General features: G+C 37.4%; 1 protein-coding gene across 3 annotated transcripts in view; it reads right to left on the bottom strand.

Annotated features, from left to right (window-relative positions):
- STRN (striatin) overlaps positions 1-21905 on the bottom strand; it is a 75418-nt gene continuing 53513 nt past the window's right edge. For 2 of the 3 annotated variants that reach the window (XM_072856565.1, XM_072856567.1), the window contains 8 exons: positions 19369-19544; positions 18293-18340; positions 17495-17616; positions 16480-16647; positions 13146-13286; positions 10694-10801; positions 9190-9276; positions 1-9103 (listed from right to left, as the gene is read on the bottom strand). In XM_072856565.1, coding sequence (XP_072712666.1) covers positions 8934-9103; positions 9190-9276; positions 10694-10801; positions 13146-13286; positions 16480-16647; positions 17495-17616; positions 18293-18340; positions 19369-19544 — 1020 coding nt within the window. In that variant the 3' untranslated portion in view covers positions 1-8933. The remainder of the gene's footprint in view (positions 9104-9189; positions 9277-10693; positions 10802-13145; positions 13287-16479; positions 16648-17494; positions 17617-18292; positions 18341-19368; positions 19545-21905) is intronic. The other variant, XM_072856566.1, reaches the window with a different exon arrangement.

The raw sequence follows: 21905 nt of genomic DNA on the forward strand, positions 1-21905 counted from the left end.
TGAAAAATAGTATTTATTAGCACCCAATTTACATAATTATATGGTACAAATGACACTTACTTGCTGCTGTAACATTAAAGCTGCTCTTAAAAACCATTGCTTATTTCTGGAAGTCCATGTGATTTTGCTCAGCACAGAATGCGGGTACAGTATACAGATACCCCACTTCACTACTGTCATACCAATACAAACACCTGCATGGTTACCTCAATGTGGTCTCATTTTAAACGGCACACTAACATAAGCAGATCTATATAATTTTAATGACAAAGTATTTACTGGATTTATTCAGGCAAGTGAACGTAGCTTTAAATATAACCTATCCAAGAAGTTTCACAAAATAGGAATTGCAGTGAAAAAGAGAAAATTCAGGGCTGCAATTGAGAATCTCAAAAATATACTGGCATATTTTAAAATAATCTCCCTCTGAATTTTCTATCTTTGCCATTTTAGATATTTATCCAGGATTTTAAAATATTGAATTTTAGTATGAAGTTTAATATTAAGCATTCAAAGCATTTTCATTTAAAGCAAAAATTTATACTTTTTATAATAAATGCTTATCAAATCTTTGGAGAACGAATCACTTTTTCACTTCTCTCATGTCCCATGATTAAGAAGCCTTTCTGAAATCATGAAATACACCACATTTATGGATCCTTACTCCCAAGAAAACTATTTCCTTCACAAGTTCGAAAACAGAGTTTCTCACTTAAATTAACATTCACTTTTGTACAACAGTAGCATTTAAACAAGGTAATTTGGTGGTACTGAAATTCTGACACAGTCTTGTACTGAGCCATACACAAACTGACAAGCAGACTATTACTCAACAAGTAGGTATTTTTCATTTGGATCCACCACTTTGCAAGACACTTGAAGCCCAACATTGTTTCAAAGTAGTCATTCAAAACTGGCGTGCAAAATCATAACCTCAGCATAATTCTGAAGGGGAGTCTTAATTTCCTTTAACTGTTTATATATCAGTCACAGTAGCCTTTTCATGTCAACTATCTGTCATGGAAGTGACCCAAAACAGAAGAGGAACAACTGTAATTACTAACATTTAAGTGGTTATCACCTGTGGTATCTTCTCCGAAAGAGAACCATCAGGTAACTCTAAGTTCAATAGTTATTCTTGTAGAGAGGAAAAAAAAAGCACATTAATATAAACAACAACAAAAAAAATCCAAACTACGGTCCATAAGGCAAAGAAATTCATCCAGAAATTTTTTTTAACCTGACAGTTTCTTTTAAAAGAAAGCAATTGAAGATATTTATACAAAATACAATGCAGGTAGTTGATATGCTGACAAATATTGACAGAAAATCTTACAGCAACAATAGTCTTCTCATCATGGATTTTCTTCTACAAGTTTTTTCAGATGCATGATTCAAGGAAAACACAGCACAAGACAGCTTTTCAGTCTGCTTGGGCTATAAAGGTATAAGAAATTATTAACTAACATGCTCAGTTTGCATTTCCAGAAAAAGTGCTAACACATATGAGACAGTTTTCAAAACCTATGCATGTTTGTAAATGTCTGACTGCAAGGAAACAATTCTAGGAGCCATACACCTGAAAACAAGCTACATTCAAAAAGCACTATCTTGATGACAGGAAGAATAAAAAAATAAATTCTTAATGGAAAAATATTAGCTTGAAGTCCATCATTTATCCCTTATACAATGTTTTTGGCTGCTTTTAGTAAGTAATCCAAAAATAACGAAAATATTTGGCTTGGCAACAAGTTATCCCTTTCCTTTCAGAACAGTACAAATCCAGCTGCATAAATCTTTTCTCAAAGTCACAGTCTAATACTCTGGTGTGAGGACCAAGGGTTCCTTGAAATAGCAAGGAAGTAATTTTGGGAGCCTGCAATTCAAACTGAGGGAATGCAAGTAGGCCAGGCTTGAGGACCGTGTCAACACAAGGCTTTGAGCAGCTTAAAGAGACACACGTGCAGGCATGGTTTAAACCTGGTGTGATCTCCCACGATCACAACATGGCTTGGCAGCATGAGCAGGGCAAAACTAGTTTAACACACAATACCGCAACCCAGGCTCAATCAGGAAGAAAGTTGAGCTAAAAAGCATATATTATTATTAAATGCCTTTTTAGTTCAGCCACAGTTTGGATTTTGTTACCCAGCAACAAATCTCTCCTGACAATGAACCAGCTGAGATCCACAAATTGTACTATTCAACTGGATTTACACCTTCTGTAGTGGAATTCAGATTCTCAAAAACACCTTAAGCGATAGAGCACTTCATAAGTTTTCAGAACAGACTACAGAGCAGCAAAATTAAGTCAGTGGGTGGGGAAGAGATAACTCAGTAGAATTAAATGAACTGGGAATAAGGAGGTACAAATCAGCCCTTTGGTGGTGGGAGGGGTAGGGCTGAAGCTGAAACCCCACCATCCTTCAAAAAAACACTCTAAGAGAAAATCAATAGTTCTTTATGAAGTTTACCCTGCAATGAGAGTCCACTGCAGACGGGATTTTAAGATTCTGAGAAAAAATAGCCTAAAGGAGGATTTAAGTGGGAAGATAAAAACCAGATGTCAAACGGACAGATAACCTGCATAACAGGTATGTTCATCAGCACAGGCAGAGACATCATTTTAAAGGTCTTACTTCCCACCATTCTCCCTCCTGGGATTAGTCCCACCAGCTGAACAAGAGCACTTGCCTGAGCAAGGACTATTTACACGAAGGTCATCCTAGTCCAACCCCACTCCCCAGGTGTTTGTTCATTTCCTCTGTTGTATGTAATACCATCTTTTACAATATGGGTTATTTCTTGTAAAACACCCCCTATACAACTGGATGGATTAACACTGTGGTTTTCATCAGTTTCTCTGCTGCTCAGTAGAAACCCTGCAGAGGTTTTGACTAGCAGTTTACAGGCCATTCGTTTCAGTAACGGTGTTAGTCTCTAAGCTTAAAGACACTGATGATGAAAGAGTCAAGACTGTTCACCTATTGTAACCCTCTTCAACTAAATACATCATCAGATTTAGATAAAATATTCTCAATGCCTTCATGTCCTTATGGGAAAAGGGAGCTTCCTGAAACATCCGAGTAGTTTTTTCAGGGAAATCTTTGCTTTCTTTCTGTCACTCAATACTAACTGCTACGCTGAGCATCCCTACGATGCTCACCAACAGCAGATGCCCAAGAAAACTCAAATTACCATGTCAAAGATTGCAACATCTTATACAAACCAATTTACCATATGTAAATGGTTTACTATCATATTCTGATTTCTTCATTCTTAACAGTGTAGTCCAAAACAATTTCCACTAAACAGCCACAAATTGCAGAATGTTTTTAAATGCTATATTATAAGCAGCATCATGTTTTCACAGTTATTTCCATGAATCTTATCAGCTCACCTATGAGAAAGCTGAAAGAATACATCCTAAGTGAGTCACAAATTACCTGGAACCACCGGTCCCATTCACATCTCATTTCTATGAGAAAGTACTGACGGAGTATTTTTTACAAAATGGGATATTTAATGTGAAGTGAATCATACGGATGACACTGTATGTAATACATACCAAATATGTAGATTACGACTGAAGGAAAAAAAAAAGAAAAGAAAAATTAGAAACAAGCCTAAAATTCTACTCTGCTTCCCAAATTTTGTGGCTTTGATTCAATACTAATGGACATAATGAGACAAAGTCTTAGTCCTGCAATTTTGTTTACAAATAAGCATTTATCTGGAAGCAAAAGAGCAGTCCCACTACAGTGTCAGAGGAACTTATCATCACATAACTGGGTCCCCAACATGAAGACTATGTTAACAGAAGAGTAAGTTCTGTTCTTAGAATTTAAGTAATAAGCTATTACAAATCTCCTGCCATCTCCTCATCTAAAGTGACATAGTTTTGAAATTTGAACAATCTCCAGCTTTTACTTTGACACAGGAGTGCATAATTTAGAATCTGGATATATAGTAGATTTTGTCTTTCATATAACCTGCAGCCAACGGATGAATGAATAAACCTGAAGAATCATTATGGGAAAGCCTCACTAAACTTGCTACTCTAACCTTTTAATGTTTTGCTTTGTGATACCATTGGGCTAAACTCCGCACTGCTCCCCCGCCCAATTCTCCTAAGATGACACCAGTCACATGGAGGGCACATCAGTTCTGGCCATTTAACCTACTATCTGTCCCCTACAGATATGGTCAGCAAATGGTCTCCCTGCTTCCCTCACTGTTCAGCACACAATCCAATGACTGCTACCTACAGATCTTCAAAGTAAAAATACAAACAATCTCATTTGCAGATACTCCCACACTGCAGAAATTACTCGTGTTAGACTGCAAACCTGATGCTTCAGCAAAGAGGACTCCAAGGAGAACACTGCTATAGCCTCTTGCCATACAGGCATAATGGCTGCATTTTCTTCCTTAACTCAACCCACGTTACTAGGTTTTACTAGGTTTACCAGATATTTCACACGGGTGTCAAGTAGGCTCCCTCGGACAGTCTGCAAAGCCACTGCCAAACCACAGCCTGCAAATGCTTCCAAATACACAACTTGAAAGGCATTAAAAAAACCCAAAACTTGCTTATCTGATGGTTATGCCCGCTTTTTAATTTTTTGTTTCCTTTGGGATGGCCTAACACTTCCACCAATCAAACACTGCTCAAATGACACATCAGTTTATGGAAATTGCTGCTCCCCAAAATTACATTGTTAAACCATGAGAAAGGAGGTAGGGAAAGGGGACACTTCTGTGATCGAACAGGTGTACTGAAAAAGGTGGTGTAACTAAGTCCTTTATCTCGTACATATTTATTCAAAAGGACAAGTTTCTGGTTACTTTAAATTCAGAAGTGCAAAATGGTGTTGTATGACCTAATCACAAAGCTGTATGGTGAACATCACACACTTATTCAAACACATTACATATGGGACTGCTTTAACTAACATTATTTGAAATCATATGGCCTAATAAATAACCTACAGTATGTGGCATATAGTTGTACAGGCTTCTTGCTAAAGAACATTTTATCAAAATAAAGATGAATGAGATCCCAAAAAATCACCTGATGGATATTCTTACAAGTAATAAAATCTTTTACTTGGTACGTCAAAAGTTCTCTTTGAGGCACAAAAATAAATGCAGACACTAGGATTTTGTAAGAGTGAAGAAGATGTTTTCCACAATATAATTATATCTAGAGCTTCTTCCAGGCCACTCCAAATCATTTTGTGCAAGTGTTTTGGTAACTGAATCAAATATGTGAAAGCAAACAGCACAGTGAAGTAAATTAGAAATAAAAATGAGAGTATTTAAAACTAGTGGACCAATTTTCAACATACAGAAGGACTGAAAATTCTCCCATTAAATTACTTAGTAAAACCAAAATCAGTAGCACAGGCTAACATACACAAAAAATTATATGAGTTAACCATTAAAAAATGTACCATGTAAATCAGATATGGGAAAAATAGTAATGGTAAAATGCCATATACTGATGTTGCACAAAAATGCTTTTTTGCAAGAATAAGCATTAGGTCCAGGTTTGTTTACATCTTCAATAGATGTTATGTATCACATTAATGAAAGTTACCAATTACATTGAACCAGGAAGAACTGCACATAAAAGGAAAAAAATAAAAATCATTTAGTGCTCTCAGAGATCAGAAGTTCAAAGCTTATAAAACCCAGGATAATCATGAAACAGGAATTAAGTATCTAGCTGCAAAAGAATCATAACAACATACTGAAAGTGAAGAAGAAACTTGAGAAGCAGCAATGCTCCAAGTTATTTAAAAAAGTTGTCAGAAGTAAAGAAATACAATTTGGGTTTGTGAGACACTAGCCAGAAGACCAAAAGTCTGGTCTTCCTACACAAAAGCATCATGTTACAGAGGAAAAAAACAAACAAACAAAAACCACACTTAAGAGATGACCTTCAGACTAAGTCCAACAACTCATGCATGTGGAATGGTGTTGTGGGCACCAAGATATGGAGAACTGAGCTAAAAAGCTAAAAACAAGAAAAAGTTGTGTAAAAAGAGCAGACTAAAAAATAGCTTGAAGAAAGTGGAAAGGAATGGACATACACAGCTAGAATCAGTGCATGCATGCAGCTTCCAAATTACAAAGACGATGAGGAATATGTAAAATGGCACAAAACATGGCTTGGAATACTGGCATGAAGTTACAAAAAGAACTACTAAATATCATGTAAATCCTCCTGTCACTGAGACGCAATCATTTAAATAATCCTTGAAAGGAAGCCTAATTGTTTAGAACATATATAAAACCTCACTGGCCAAGACAATATTAAAATGCACAAGTCTACAACCCTGCTTTAGCAAGCAGATGGACTAGATAACCTAAATAATTTTTTCATCCCTAACTCCTATGATGATGTTCAGAAGATCTGACAGGCTCATGCACAATACCCTGCAGTCCTACAAGTATGTGAGCAAGTACAGTAAAAAGACATTGACATCAATTATGAAGACCAGCACAAAAATATATATACTCCACAACCTCTTTGTAAGGCTACATTTGTTTTGTTTTTTTAAAGGCACCTCATCCTCTAGCTATTGCCAGCTTTTAAAAAAATCACTTTTCAGTTTGAGCAAGAGCTCAATAGCGAGAAGGAAACATCTTTCAATTCACATTTGAACAGCCACTTCTTACATTCCAATTGTAATCAGAATGACAGTCTTTAAAAACAAGCATGCCGGCCTATTAGTTTTATGTACAGCAATTTAAACAACTGTAACTACATATTGTATTGTGTAAGCAAAAGCACAACATTCATTTCATACTCACATCATTATCCTTTGTATACACAAACTCAAGAGAACTCTTAATACTAAAACATTAAAATGCACCCATAGAGTCTTCCCTTACTAGACACATTTAATACATGTTTACAATATATATACACATATATAATATACATAACTTTTAGAATTTTTCAAATAAATCTTTGTAATTTCCTCTTCAAAAAGAAATAAAATAATGACACTGAAAGAATATGTCAAGTACACAGAACTCTCACAAAGTTGAATGCTCAGTTTTGCAGCCAAGTTTCTCCCTTTCCATCATAACCAAAACACTTTATAAAAACTAAATAATCTGAATTACTATTGTAGTCATCTGTTTCATGGTAAAGGTTCTAATCTTATCTATGGAAATATATTGCATATCAATATAATGAAGTGACATATCTGAATATTCTGAGCAATAAAAGGTATTCCAGGATATTTTAGCAGTAAATATAATGTGTTGCAGGCTCAAACAGCACAGGTCAACCTTTTATTCTAAATAATATAGTTGATTTAAACTCTGAGATCAGCTTCAAATGTGGTCCCATCCCCAAATACCACTCTAAAAACAACACAGTCAAACCCTATGTTGATATCTTTCAATGACACTGTTTTAAAAAATGTCAGTTTAAAGGTAAAGATTTATTTATCAATTTCCAGTCTTAACCTCAAGCTGGTATATGGAGGAGTTGCATTGGGTTCTTTCCTGTTCACATCAGCACCAGAAATCATCTCCAGCAGAAATTCTGCCTTGCATTCCCATTAGAAGAAAACACCAACTTCAGGCTTATGAGCAGTAATAACTCTGATGATGACACATAATAGAAAAGAATCCACTCACCTTCCTTTAAGAAGGGATAAAAAGACTAAAAGATCGGATTTAAAGTTATTTGTCATTCAAATCAACAGAGAAGCTCTGAATAGATAAACAAAGCATATCTGTTGAGTAATTACAAGAAGCACTCATTCTTCAGGTAATCTAATCAATGGCACGATATGCCCAGTGAAGTGGACAAGTTAAAAAAGTTCCACAAATGGTGAAGTTGGGAAATACTTCTAGAAGTAGCAGAATCTCTGAAACTGATGGAACTTTGTATAGTTCCCACCTATTGCACTTAGTAGGACTCATACAAAGCATCAGGTATAGGTTTAACCATCAAAAGAAGTATTTCACTGTTATCCTTAATGCCCAGAATGATACCCTTTTTAGCAGGAACAGAAAGAGGAGATGAATGTTTGATAGTTAAATTGTAGGACAGCTTCTTTGGAAAGCTTTGTGATAATTTCTTGTGCCAGATCTCCAAGAATAAACAGCATTATAAATCTGAATAAGTTAAATCTGCTACTGCAGTATACACAGACTGCTTGAGTCTGTTGTTAATTGGGACTAGACTAAAGGCTCAGCTTCTAGCCACACGCTAATACAGTCTTTAAAAAATCATATAAATTTTTTTGCAAACTAAATATTTACTGTATAACACAAGATGTAACAACAACTTTACTGCATTTTAATTTATGTTAGTAGTTTGCTTTCCTTTAACTGCATTTATCTTAGGCTGGCAGCCAGGTGGCTGAGATTAACTATCCACTACTGCTCTCTGAACAAGATCTACTTTATTAATACCAAAGGGATGACCAAAGCGCCTCCCACATGACACAGTAATGAGCATGTGAACTGACACTTTTTCCAGGTGATTTAATTTTAAGTACATTAAGATTCCTCAGTAAGAAGCATCCTAGGAAGTTTCCCTCTTTTCCTACTCCCTGATGCAATTAGACCCCTTCTTTCCAGCACTCCATTTTATTAATAGAGAATACATAGACCTAGTTTCACCCAAGGCCTGCCTGGACGAAAATTCACACCCTCCAAAATAAAAGCATTTCTTTTGTTTTTTTAACTATTTGAAACTGAGAGTTTCCAAGCTCTCAGCACCAGCTGAGCTCACAGAAACCAGAACAAACGTCAATTTAGAAAAGAGCACCCTGCAAAACTAAACACTTACAAACATTCTCTGAATTATAGGGCAGGATAAGAAGACTCATGCCCTCCTCTTCTCTTTTGTGCAGCTGGTTAAATATATACAAAGCTAGAGTTGAAAGGGAAGCATTCTGTCATACAAACACTTTAGCCAGGGCATCTGCTCCTGCGCTGGCAATATAACATTTGGAGGGGTGGAATGCCACATCATGAATGGACTCATCAAATTTTTTGCGATGAGCAGTAAATTCTTGGATGCAGGTCTTGCTTTCAAGATTCCACAAGCGAATCGAACAGTCATGACCTAAAGAAAGGGGAAACAGTTTTCTTTATAATTCTTATGTCTGCCGCCATTATGAGAAAAAGAAAATGAAATCTGAATGTACTTACTGCCAGACATCAAATACAAGCCATTAGGATCAACAGCTAAACTTGTAACTGCATCTAAGTGAGCTACCATGGAGTGGATCAGTTTTCCTTTGAAAGAAAAGATTTATTTAGATTATTTTCTGCAATTCACTTTGTTATCTGTATTCACTGCTTAAACACTACCACAAGCCCATATTATAAATACAAGATCTTGTCCCATGACTGAATCATTAAAATTACACAAGAAGTCATTCTTTCAATGTTTACAGTCTCAGGAGAGCCACAGTACCAATATCACCAACTTTGTCAGACCTTTGTTTTATGTGTGCAAAACCACCACGAAGCTGCAATCACTGTGCATTTTAAATATCTGTCCCTTAAGTGAATTAGGTGAGTTCAGGAGTGAGATCTTGACTGGGAAGGAGGAAAGGGGCTGAGTATACTAATAAGCAATGACTATAAACTACATAAGGATGTGGGATAATTTTAGTCTTATTGTATTTATTATATAAGACTTATTATAGTTTTATTATAGACTATATTATAGACTAAGACTTATTATATAAGTCTTATAATAAATACAATAAGACTAAATATAATAAGACTTATTATAATTACAGTAATGATTTCATGTTAAAAATAAGAAATCATGGGGTTTTTTTGTTGCAGAAGATAATAAAAGACACACAAAAAAGAGCAGCTGTTTCCTCTACTATTTATTACAGAACTATATCATCAAACAAATCAGCTATTTTCAGCTTTTTCCTCAGCTTCCATTGGGTCCTTTCACCTCTTCTTATTTAACATACATCTGGGGAGTAGCAAACTTAAAATCAACAAGAATATTGAAAGATCTCAATTTAACTTTTAAGACAGCGTGATCTGGAAGCAGAGAAGTCACAAACTGAAGATTATCAAGATTCATAGTCAGAATACCAGATTAATATGACCATTCCTATCAAAAAGTCCTTTAAAACCTAAGAGATTCATAATTAAACATCTCAGCACAACTCTCACTACAAATTAGAAAAAGTATTATAAGCTGTCCAGCTGTTTCTGCAGAAGTAAGAAATTTGGAGAAATACAGCAGACCAAATTGAGAACGATGCCTACAAGGGAACTTCTACCTCCAGGCCATCAGACAGAGGTCTTGGAAGCACTAAAGGAGAGCCAGAGCTTCCTGCCCTCAGATCAAAGTAACACAGACAACACAATAGAAGAAACATGAACATAAGCACATGAACGTTTTAAAAAAGCTTCCTTTTATGTTAAATATTGATAACTCCCATACAAAAGGCATTTTAAAAGAACGGACGGAGAATGATGCAGGTTCCTTATCACTGTGCCAATAAAGTTTTAACTGGGCTGGCAATCTTTGGGCTCTCCTGGTGCTGAGAGATTCCTGTTTCAGAGGATATACAATTCTTAACATCCCTCAGCATTTACGTGAATAATATTAATCATAATGAAATTCTGTTTATGTTCTACAACCACTATGACTAGGACCTGCTGAAAAGATGCATACCTGTATTGTTGTCATAGAATTTGATGTGTCTGTCTTCATGAGCAGTGATACTAATTGGAAGAGTTGGATGGCTGATGACTCTGTTTATCTGGCAGGAGGAACTGACTGCTAAGAAAAAACCCACATATATCAATACGTGTAAATTGCTAAGTTCTTTGAAAGATTGCTACTAAGAAATAAATATGTAATCAATCTTATCTGCAAAATAATTCATACTGTTATATAATGGAAACTCTCAACTAGCACCTTATGTAATGTGGTTTACTCTAAAATACTTTCCAAATTACACACACAGAGAGGCATAAATAAGCCATATGTATGAGTGTAAATACAAGCAAATAAGGTCCAGCTTTTGGCCACAGTTTTAGATGGCCACATCAGCCGAGAATGTGAAGCCAAAAACTTGAGTGAAAATACCTTTTTTGCACTTCCCCACCTCCACATTCCTCCTCTGGTCAAGCCAAACTTTCTCCATAACATACAGACAGTACAGGAAAACTAACATTGCAGGCAGTATGCTTCCAAGCAAACAGGATCCTGTGCCCTCAACCTTACAGAGCAAAACCCACCTACTATTATTTGATATACACAGATTAAAATTCTTATTGAAGAACAGGATGCTAGACTATTCATAGGAGAGCTATTTTCCTAGCCTTCAAGGATCTTGAAATATCATATATATACATACACACACACACAAAAAAGTACAGGACTTTTTTGGTTAGAAATCTAGGCATTGCTGTGACTAGCACAGACAAGTGCAAGAGTGGTCTTAAGAGGCATAGATTACCACAAAAAAACACAGATAGCCACTCCACAGAACATCAAAATACAACTATCTTCTTTCATGTGGGAGTTGACTGTTTTTAGTTAAACTGCTACCAAAGAACACTCACATCATCTAATCAAAATTCTCACTAAAATAAACAAAATAGAATACTACTATAGGATCACTTGCTACCAAGGCGGTAAAGACTTCAATTTACATCTTCTATAAAAATCTGAACCTTCAAGTAGTGTCAGCATCCACAGGACACTTAAAAATTATGAAAGTGTAAATTAAGGAAAAACACATCCATATTAATAAACCCCCCTAAAAAGTACTAAAAGCACATGAGACTGCATCACAGCCAGCTATCCTCACAGTTTTAAAATGCCAAGCAGAGCGAGGCTTATACTGAACAGTGGAGTCCCTAAAGTGGTGGTGGTAGGGCATTTCAGGTGACTCATTTTCCTCTTGCCTAGTTCTTGCAGAAATAATTACTTTTTTTTTTTTAATATATGTAAGCTTTATCGTACTGTTACATAACTAAGGATACTAAACAGGGACTGCTGGTTGCCATACACCAGTCTCATTTTCTTAAAGGAATATTACTGAATTACAGTAAGGAGGAGGAGGTGAAAAAAATAGAAGGAAAATAAAAAACAAGAAGAAAGGTAACGTCCACTGAATACAGAACTGATTTAGGACTATTTTTTCAGACAGGAGCAAAGATGTGGGTTTAAAAAAATGAAATCCTGCACAGCAAAAAATAATATAAAGAAGGGAGATGGCACTTTCCATTCCCTCTTATAAAACGACAGTCATTCAACTGTTTAAAAACAGACAAGCAAAGCCAACAAGAAGGGCTTATTATGTTTTGAAAATATAATTAGACAGTAGAATTCACTGACATAAAACTTTTAGGGGAAAAAAATATCAACATTTTAAAAAAGACTGAATGTTTATATTGTTAACAGGTTACCATTTTGGCCTGAATATGAAACCTCATGCTTCAGCTCATTCTGGTCTCTTTCCTAATGCTGGGGTAAAATAATTTACTGATAGCAGGCTCCTTACAGTTTCCTCTAAAACTTCTGATATTGGCCACTGCCATGATCCAAGGCATTACACGGGACCTTGTGAATACCCTTCCACTGGAGCTTTGCTTTTCTCCTACAGTGAAAACTTCAACTAAAGCCCAACTGCAAATGAGCCAAAAGTGTGTATAAAACTTAGAAAAGGGATACCTCGGGGGGGGGGGGGGGAATATACACACACTCCCAAATTTTTAATAAATGCAACTTTAGATTTTCCTGATATTATCTCTATCTTGCAATTTTGGACTGAAGAGACAATGGAATTTTGAAGCTGCAAAGATTTCTGGGCTCTATTAAAGAAACCTGTGCTTTGCCTTGTGCTACTATTCCTTAAAGAGGAATTCAGATAGTGTGGGCTTGTTTCTTCTACCTTCTTTCAAAAGTATGTGCACCCTTCTGCTACTGAAACACCCACGAGGTCTGTTGTAGTAGTGATAATTTACTGTTACATCTCAAAACACAGCTTGTAACATCATTCATGTTATAATTTATCATGACACTGCCTAATTGTTTGGAAACACTGAAAAGACTATCAACAGTATCAATCTTAAACAAGCAATTCTTTTGTTTTTGAGGGTTTTTTGATACATACTAGTATCTACACTGGACTCCAGGGTAAGAATTCGTTGTCGTGTCTCCATGTTAAAAATGCTAGTGTGTCCACTGTTAAATGATGCTACCATGAGGCTTGGGTCACTGCTCACAAGATCTACTGATGAAGGGATTCCCATTTCTAGAAAACAATGTAGAGAACATTTTCATAAGATTTAGTTGGTGTGAAGAAAACCAAAAAAACAACCAAAAATCTCAACCAGTAAGCACTTTATTATGAAAAGGATCATGATTATGAAAGGAAGTGTTGCATTTTAAAATCTACATTATACCAATATAAATAGATTGCCCTGCATGATCACTATTTTAATGCTATTTTTCTGATATGTCTATCAACAACATTCTTTACTAAGATGCTGTAACCGGAACTGCAGCTGGACAGAAATCTACTTTGAAATTAAGAAAGCAAGAACTCCCTGCCCCCTTTTCCTTCCTTTAACTGCAAGAGTAATTCTCAACCAAACCTCCATTGCATCAAGTAAAAGGACATGAAATTGAAGTAGTAAAATCATTTACATGACAGATGATTAATGTTATTATTAACCTGGGCAAATTCAGAGCCTAAAAACCCCCAAAGCTTTCCAGGTGCAAATTTTATATGCTGACACTGTCAGCATGAAAAGTTACATAAATACATTATAAACTCACATTACAAAGCTTCTTCCATCCTGCCTATTATGGTATACATCCTATCTCCTAACACTGTAGCTATCTGAACACTGCACAACAGAAGGCCAAATCAGCAGAGCTTTGGTACAGGAAATATCCCTCAGAAGTTTTCTCCTTGAACGTCCTGTTCACCACCCGTTATGTGAAAGAACAACACCGGTTGCAACATATGCCAGGAGGAGGAGGACGAGGTAGAGAGTGAGACACTGAATGTTAAGCAACCTAATGTCCGTGGATCCAAATAACGTAGAAATATCATCACCTCTCTCTAAACCTAAGATTCATGGGAGAAACATCTTTCTTGGAGATGCAACCTCAGGAATGGTGGTACTTACCTAAAGACACTCAAAAAAAGCCAAAAAGGATTGGTGTGAGAAGAAAAAGTATTGTTTCTAAAGTGACCTTTCTACTACCACTGCCATGCCCGCTTATCTGCAGCTTCCTGGTAAGCCTACAATGGTTAATCTAAAGGACTTAAATGATGACTGCTAGATATTTTAGAGAGTTTGTTCAAGGTTCTCAATAAACCATAGGAAAACTCAGTTTCAAAGGAGGATCTTTGAATTTCACAACTGGGTTTCATTCCAGTTTAGAACACAAAAACCCCAAAGATTAGGTCTCTGATGCAACACTACTCCCTCCTCCCCCTTAATTTAATAATTAGAACCAAACACAACCAAACAAAAAACCCAAAAACCAAAACCAAACAAAAAAACCACTACCAGGAAGTTTACAAAGTCAACAGGTAGGCAAGCTGGCAGCAAACCAGTTGTTTTTCACAGAACCCTGCAGACCTTTGGAAACATAGTTCTGCCAGAAGTAAAATACATGTAAGATTTCTATTTTGCTCAGTCTATTTTAACTAAGAAGTAATCACAGATCTGACCAGCTTTACGCCATAATTCGATAAGTCTGTTCAGTGGCATTCCTCAGGGGTCAGTACTGGGACCAGCGCTGTTTTACATCTTTGTCAGCAACATGGACAGTGGGATTGAGTGTACCCTCAGCAAGTTTGCTGACAACACCAAGCTGTGTGGTGCGGTCAACATGCTGGAGGGAAAGGATGCCATCCAGAGGGACCTTGACAGGCTTGAGAGGTGGGCCCGTGTGAATGTCATGAAGTTCAACAAGGCCAAGTGCAAGGTCCTGCGCATGGGTCAGGGCAATCCCAAGCACAAATTCAGGCTGGGCGGAGAATGGATTGAGAGCAGCCCTGAGGAGAAGGACTTTGGGGTGTTGGTTGATGAGAAGCTCAACATGACCCGGCAAGGTGCGCTTGCAGCCCAGAAAGCCAACCGTATCCTGTGCTGCATCAAAAGAAGTGTGACCAGCAGGTCGAGGGAGGTGATTCTCCCCCTCTACTGTGCTCTCATGAGACCCCACCTGGAGTACTGCATTCAGCTCTGGGGTCCCAACATAAGAAGGACATGGACCTGTTGGAGCGAGTCCAGAGGAGGGCCACGAAGATGATCAGAGGGCTGGAGCACCTCTCCTATGAAGACAGGCTGAGAGAGTTGGGGTAGTTCAGCCTGGAGAAGAGAAGGCTCTGGGGAGACCTTATAGCAGCCTTCCAGTACCTGAAGGGGGCCTACAAGAAAGCTGGAGAGGGACTTTGTACAAGGGCACGCAGTGATAGGACAAAGGGTAATGGCTTTAAACTGAAAGAGGGTAGATTTACATTAGCTATAAGGAAGAAATTCTTCACTGTGAGGGTGGTGAGGCACTGGAACAGGTTGCCCAGAGAAGTTGTGGATGCCCCATCCCTGGAATGTTCAGGGCCAGGTTGGATGGGGCTTTGAGCAGCCTGGTCTAGTGGAAGGTGTCCCTGCCCATGGTAGCGGGGTTGGAACTAGATGAGCTTTATGGTCCTTTCCGACCCAAAGCATTCCATGATTCTATGACTGTGCCGAAGCTTATTTTGCCTCAAAGTTGTTCTGAAGAGCTAAGGTACTGTCTCAGTTCACGGGTTGCCTTTAGACCATCAGCTCTAAGAGAGTCTGGCAATGTCAATGGGCTCATTCTAGAGCACTTACTCAAACAGCGACTTCAAGAAATTAGGCTCTAAACAATAGGATTTTGATTTGTGCGTGACATTTCAGTAAGTAAATCCAAAGGACTAAATTTTTTCAACTAGCAGTGTTTAGAATTACTAGCTTATTGCTATTTAGTTAATGCGCAAACTCAGAAATTCAACTAAAATCTCGGTGTTAGAGACACAAGGAACATAATCCAAGAAGGTACGATGACCTGAAGGTACTGGCCTGAGCCAAAGCACTGGCTACTCCAAACCTCTGTTGGGGGAAGAAAGGGTTTTTTATTCCAGACAAACCAAAAGCAAGGGCCTAATGGAAACTCAGCTTGAATCTGAACAATGGAGTTGATACAGTATAGTCCATGGTTCTAGTAACATCAGCAGATCATTTGCAGCAGTTGGGTTTTAGATGTGTGTGACTGTCCCCCTGCATGTAGGTATCTATTCAGCTGGTGTCAAAGGACAAGGGACCCAAAATTTACTCTTCCCATAAACATTCATAACGATATAAAATCCAGCAAAACAAACAAGAAGGATTTCTATTCAGTAGCCAAAATTATGGCAGTCTGAACAGTGATGCTTATGAACTTTAAGGTAGGGCAATTTTCTGTACCTTGATTATCATTAAATATATTGAGAGCTGGAGCAATTTCTGTAGCTTTCCATAGCCGTATAGTGCCGTCTGCTGAACAGGACAGCAAACGCTGGTGTGCTCCACTGTAAACCAGACCCCACACCGCATCTGTATGGCCTACAAAAGCACCTCTTAGAACAGAAGGATCTGTGAACAAAACACAACAAACCACATTTCAAAACAAAATTTGAATTAAGTCAATAGTTCTGTCTTGGTCTGTGTTTATGGACCAACCTCAAGAAGCTAGTCCATAAAAAAACCCAAGACCAATCAGGTCATATCAATACAGAAGTCTCAATTATTCCTGTATGTAGATGCTTGAATTTCATCAGCATACATAGCATTCAGTTACCCAGTTTACAACTAATGGAACAAAACAAAATTCCAGCAGAAGGGATAGTGTTAAGGTTAGCAAAACACACTTTGATTTTAAAATTCACTCTCAAACAGCCATTAATGGCCCATCAGTCCCTTTTTTCCTAAAGCCAGCTTTGAGGCCAACTGCATCTGAAGCTACAAGAAGTGAAAAATGTTTTAAAACACAGACACAAGGCTGACATCCATTCAGATCTGGTAAATCTTACCGAACTGGGCCTTTTTAGCTGTTTGCAGACAACATTAACACCTTTGGTCTCAGACTATACAACCTCTTTTTATCCCAACTGCACAGAGATTTGTTGAAGAAAAGAACATTAAAATACACATTTGCTGTACTTGCCAAGTATCAGGTTTAATCCTGTACTTTTTCAACCTAGCTGTTTCTCAAAACTGTGATGAGATCAAGGCCTTTGTTAAGAAAAAATGACAAATGTTATCTTCTCATCAACCAGCATCAGTATTAAAACAGAAATTTATGTAAAGTAATTGAAGCCAACATTCAATTCTCTCTTTTAAATTTTCAAAGAAGCATTACCTACGAATTATACTATTTTAGCCACATAACATTAATGTCACTAAATGTATCATTTCACTGGTGTGTGTGACAGCAACGTACCATAAGAGTCATAGGGGTCGATGTTTGGGTTGGTTGTATTCCAGCCATGGATGAGGCCATCTGTTCCCCCACTGTAACACTGTTCACCATTACTGCTCATCACCACACAGAGCACTGGTCCGCTGGAAGAACATCCCCCCAAAGAAACTTTGACTTTTAACATTTCCGTTACATGGAAAACAATATCAACAGAATCTTCAAATTTCCCTGTTAGATACAATTCACTTGCTGCATGGACTGCAACAAAAATTCTGCATAGTCAGATCATATGCTACAACACTTCCCACAAAAAAACATCCACAATATTTAGTAACGTAACTACAATCAGGACAATTTAATCATTATGCACATGAAATATGATAAGTGTCACACTTTTAAACTACAGGCTTTGTTATTTTGCATAAACAGCTTTTTTCCCTTTTTTAAATATCTAAGGCTCTTTCATGAAACTGATTCAGTAGATTTTAATTCACTGCAAACAGCTTCATTCTACAGATGCACATATCTGACAAAAAGGCAAGAGCTGCAATGATGAACAGAACACCTAATTGAATTTGAACTGTATAATTAGTAGATTTTTCTTTTTAAAACTGTGGTGTAGCTAGCTCCAGACATAAATAATTATGCAGAAAGGAGATGAACATATGCAGATATTTTAAATAACATGAGAACTAAAAGCATCACATGAAATCACTAGTTGACAAGGTGGAAATTACTTTTTAAAAAAAAAAAAATCTGTGTTTGCTTAAAAATCATATATTTCTCAAAATATGATAATGTTTCTCAGGAAATACTCACTTATGTGCTCTGAAGGTATATATTGGCTCTACATCAAGAGAAGCACTCCTAAATGAAGTACACGAAAATGTTAACATGTATGTGAACTTACACAATGCTTTACAAAAATGTGCCAGAATTGCTAAATTCTTAAAATCACTGCTACGTCTTTTGAAGTGTTTCTCCCACAACTTCCTCTCCCAACATGATTTTTCATATGTCTAAGAATTCTTTGCATTCTTTCAAAATATGATAGGATTTGTTTGTTTGGTTTATGTTTTGTTTTTTTGTTTAAAGACCTTCAAGGTAGAGAGTCCACAAACTCTCACACCCCAATCAAACCAGTAGGTAGGTACATCAATGGCGGGGAATGAGTGGAGGGCCATCAGTATCACATGGACTATATCATTAAGCGTTCCCAATTCCTATCAGAGGAAAGGAGCTTATGACACCTTGTTTTTATACCAATGCTGTAGCACAGTTACAAACCACTTGAAAAACTGCTGCTCTGGACTTTACCAATCAGGTGCTTGTTACAGACTGCAGGAAGACCAGATGCTTTGCCCAGTCCTCCTAAAAGGTATGATGTACTCCCTTACTATATTAGCCCCGCTAAGAATTTGCTCTCATTTCTGCAAATCCCCAGCAACATGCAAGACACAGTGTACAAAGGAACCTAGCAACATCTCTGTCAAAGTTTAAAGCTGTACACACGTATATGCATGTATGTGTATACATATATATGCATATATATATAAATGCATTTTTATGCATTTATATACACATGCAAGCACATTAACAGGCCACATACAAATATTTTCACTAGTAAATTAATTTGCCATGTTATCTACAGGAAAAATATAAAAAAGTGAACGGTTTTCATTTTCACAAACAAAACACATTCACAAACATGCATGGATTTCTTCTGGCACTCTTTAAAAGTCTCTATCCTTCTCTAAGAGCTTGTTTTCCTACTCTTAAATTCAAGGAAAAATTTCCATTAACCCCAAGGGCCATCCAGTGAAGTGGCATCTACAACTTTTTTTTTCTTCATAAATGAAAATGTTCTTTGAAACAAAGCAAAAAAAAAATCTTACTTTTTTGCTGGGGCTGTTTTTTGTAAATTCCACATTTTTAATGTATGGTCCTCTGAAGCTGTTATTAAGACTGGTTCAACCGGATGAAAAGCGAGACCTCTTATTCCATCAAAGTGACTTCTTAATGTGAATTTGGGGTTCCAAGTCTTTCTCAATGCATCCTTATTGTTTGCTATCTAATTAAAAAAAAAAAAAAAGAAGTCAAACTTGTAATTAATCTGGAAGGCACAAGGAAAGGAAGAAATCAGAAATTTAGTTTAGCATTTTCAGAAGATGTCAAATTACCTCACCCACTTTTCATAACGACCTGCTCTTGAGAAACAGGCCATTTAACACTGATCAGGCAATTCAAAATGAGAAGGAATGTAGATGTATTCTACAAAGGCAACAAGTAATGTCGTGTCCACAGTAATAAATTCCGTGCAAATCTGAAATACTGCATGTCTGTTAAATTACACAATTTAAAAGCTGAGAAGTACCTTTCTGATTGATACTGCTGTGAACTCAGTTTGGTATTTGAAAGTTGATCTATATCTACTGGCTCATTCATTAACACTGGGCCTGACTCAACCAAGCTGTGGTCCCTGAATATCCAAAGTACCACTGACATGGCAACTCTGAAGTAAAGATCTAAGAGAAACAGAGAAGTGTCTAGCAGCACAGAAAGGAACACAATCTAACTTAGTCACCTAAGGCAACACAAGCTCTGCAATAATGCAAGACAAGTAAAGCTTGCCAGAAAAAAGAAAAGAAAAAAAAAGGGAGGGGGCAAAAAGGACTTGGCTACACACTAAGAATAACTGGCAAGCAATAAGCTACCGTATACACGGACACAATTATTTGGCAATAAATGCATTTTTAGCAGATCCAAAAAAGAAAGCCCTTAAAAAAATAACAGTTTCTTCAACATTGCTCCTCTGAACAAATGTTGATGTAAAATGCTGACGAGACTTTTATCACTCTGTCAGTCAACACTGTCATAGTTAAATTTACTGTCCCATAACCACTGCTGATGGTGGTTATGGAAAACCAGGAAAACAAACAATTGTAACTCAAATATTGACATAATTTCATTTATGTTGAAACCTGCAGATAAACCCAAATAATTTAGCCTCATCAACTGCAGAGACGAGACAACTGTTTTGAGCCACTTCAAGAATCTACATTTTATTGGGGGGGGGGGAGGGGAGGCAGTTAAGAACAAAAGTGCTTTTTCTTAAGTTACTTCTGGATTTAGTAATAAAAAATATGCTTCAATTAAGAGGTTCTATAGATTTTAAACAATAAGAAAGGAGTCATAACAAACAGCAGGTTTAGTCTCATCATATTTCTTAGTAATTATGCACTGTCTGCTCAGGGAGACAGCTCACTTTTTTCGCCAGTTTACTGAGCTAAGTTGGCTCAACAAGGGAACAGACAAATGCTGGAGGTGGTGCAAGGATGGGGCAGGACTGCAAAGTTAGCAGCTCTGGCAGATTTTCTGGAGAGTGGCCAAGAAAGTCTCGGCAAAAAGGGTACAAGACATATAGAGTATTCACAGATATCTGGAGAGGAATTTGGTTGCCTCAACACAGGCATCTAATGCCAATTAGGTGACAGAGGGAACCCTGCCTGCCCTCCAGCTGCCATACCAGCAGCACAGGTCCCGTGTCACATCTGCGAAAGCCACACAGACACCTCAGATGGCCTAACAGTGCACACCAGTTCTGGCAGGATTAATATTCTCCGTTTGCTTCTCATTCATTCAAAGATGTTCTTCCAAAGGACTCCAAGATGATTAGCTTCTAAATTGGGAAGTAGATAGAGGGCAGTCCCAGCCAGCAGACCAGTGGCAGAGGTGGAAACAGATCCTAGCCCTGACGCACCGCCTGCCTGGCTGCACCACCATCACTCCTTTTCACCCACCAGTCTCTCGCAAGCTGCGAGAGGCTGGGTTACCAACATGGCAGCCGTCCTCCTTCTCTCTCTCCCCACTAAAATACAACAGTGAGGTACTCTGACACTTGAAAAACAGCTGGGGGACAGGGGGAGGAGGGGGAAGGAGGTTCAAACCCAAAATTAGCACCTGATCTGGATTTGCCAGTAATAGTAGTATCTGCGTCCATACAGACAACTTGAAAAACTCCAGAAACAGCAATGACATGCAAGTAGAATTATGGACGCTTCTCTTGTTCAAAGTTGCAGGTAATCAAGAAAGAGCCTACTGCAAAGTCCAAAACCTCCAACTCAGTACACAATATTAAATGTAATGATTTTGTATGATACTCTTATGTTCAGTACTCAGTCTATTATAATTTTATGAAGCTTCTTAATCTACCCAGGTTAGGGAAAAAAAACAGAACCAACCAAAGTGAACGTTTGTTAATACCACAATGTGTAAAGGAAGCAAAAAGAAAAGATAAACTTAAGATATTGGCTAGCAATCTGGGAAATTTCATCTTGTTAGATACTCTACAAACTTACCCACAAAAGGAAAATTTTCTTTTTTAAGTAATAAATTCGTATTCTCCATTACCAAGTGAAAACCATTCTTTAAT

This window comes from Ciconia boyciana, chromosome 3, assembly GCF_034638445.1.
Source record: "Ciconia boyciana chromosome 3, ASM3463844v1, whole genome shotgun sequence".
Classification (NCBI taxonomy): Eukaryota; Metazoa; Chordata; class Aves; order Ciconiiformes; family Ciconiidae; genus Ciconia; species Ciconia boyciana.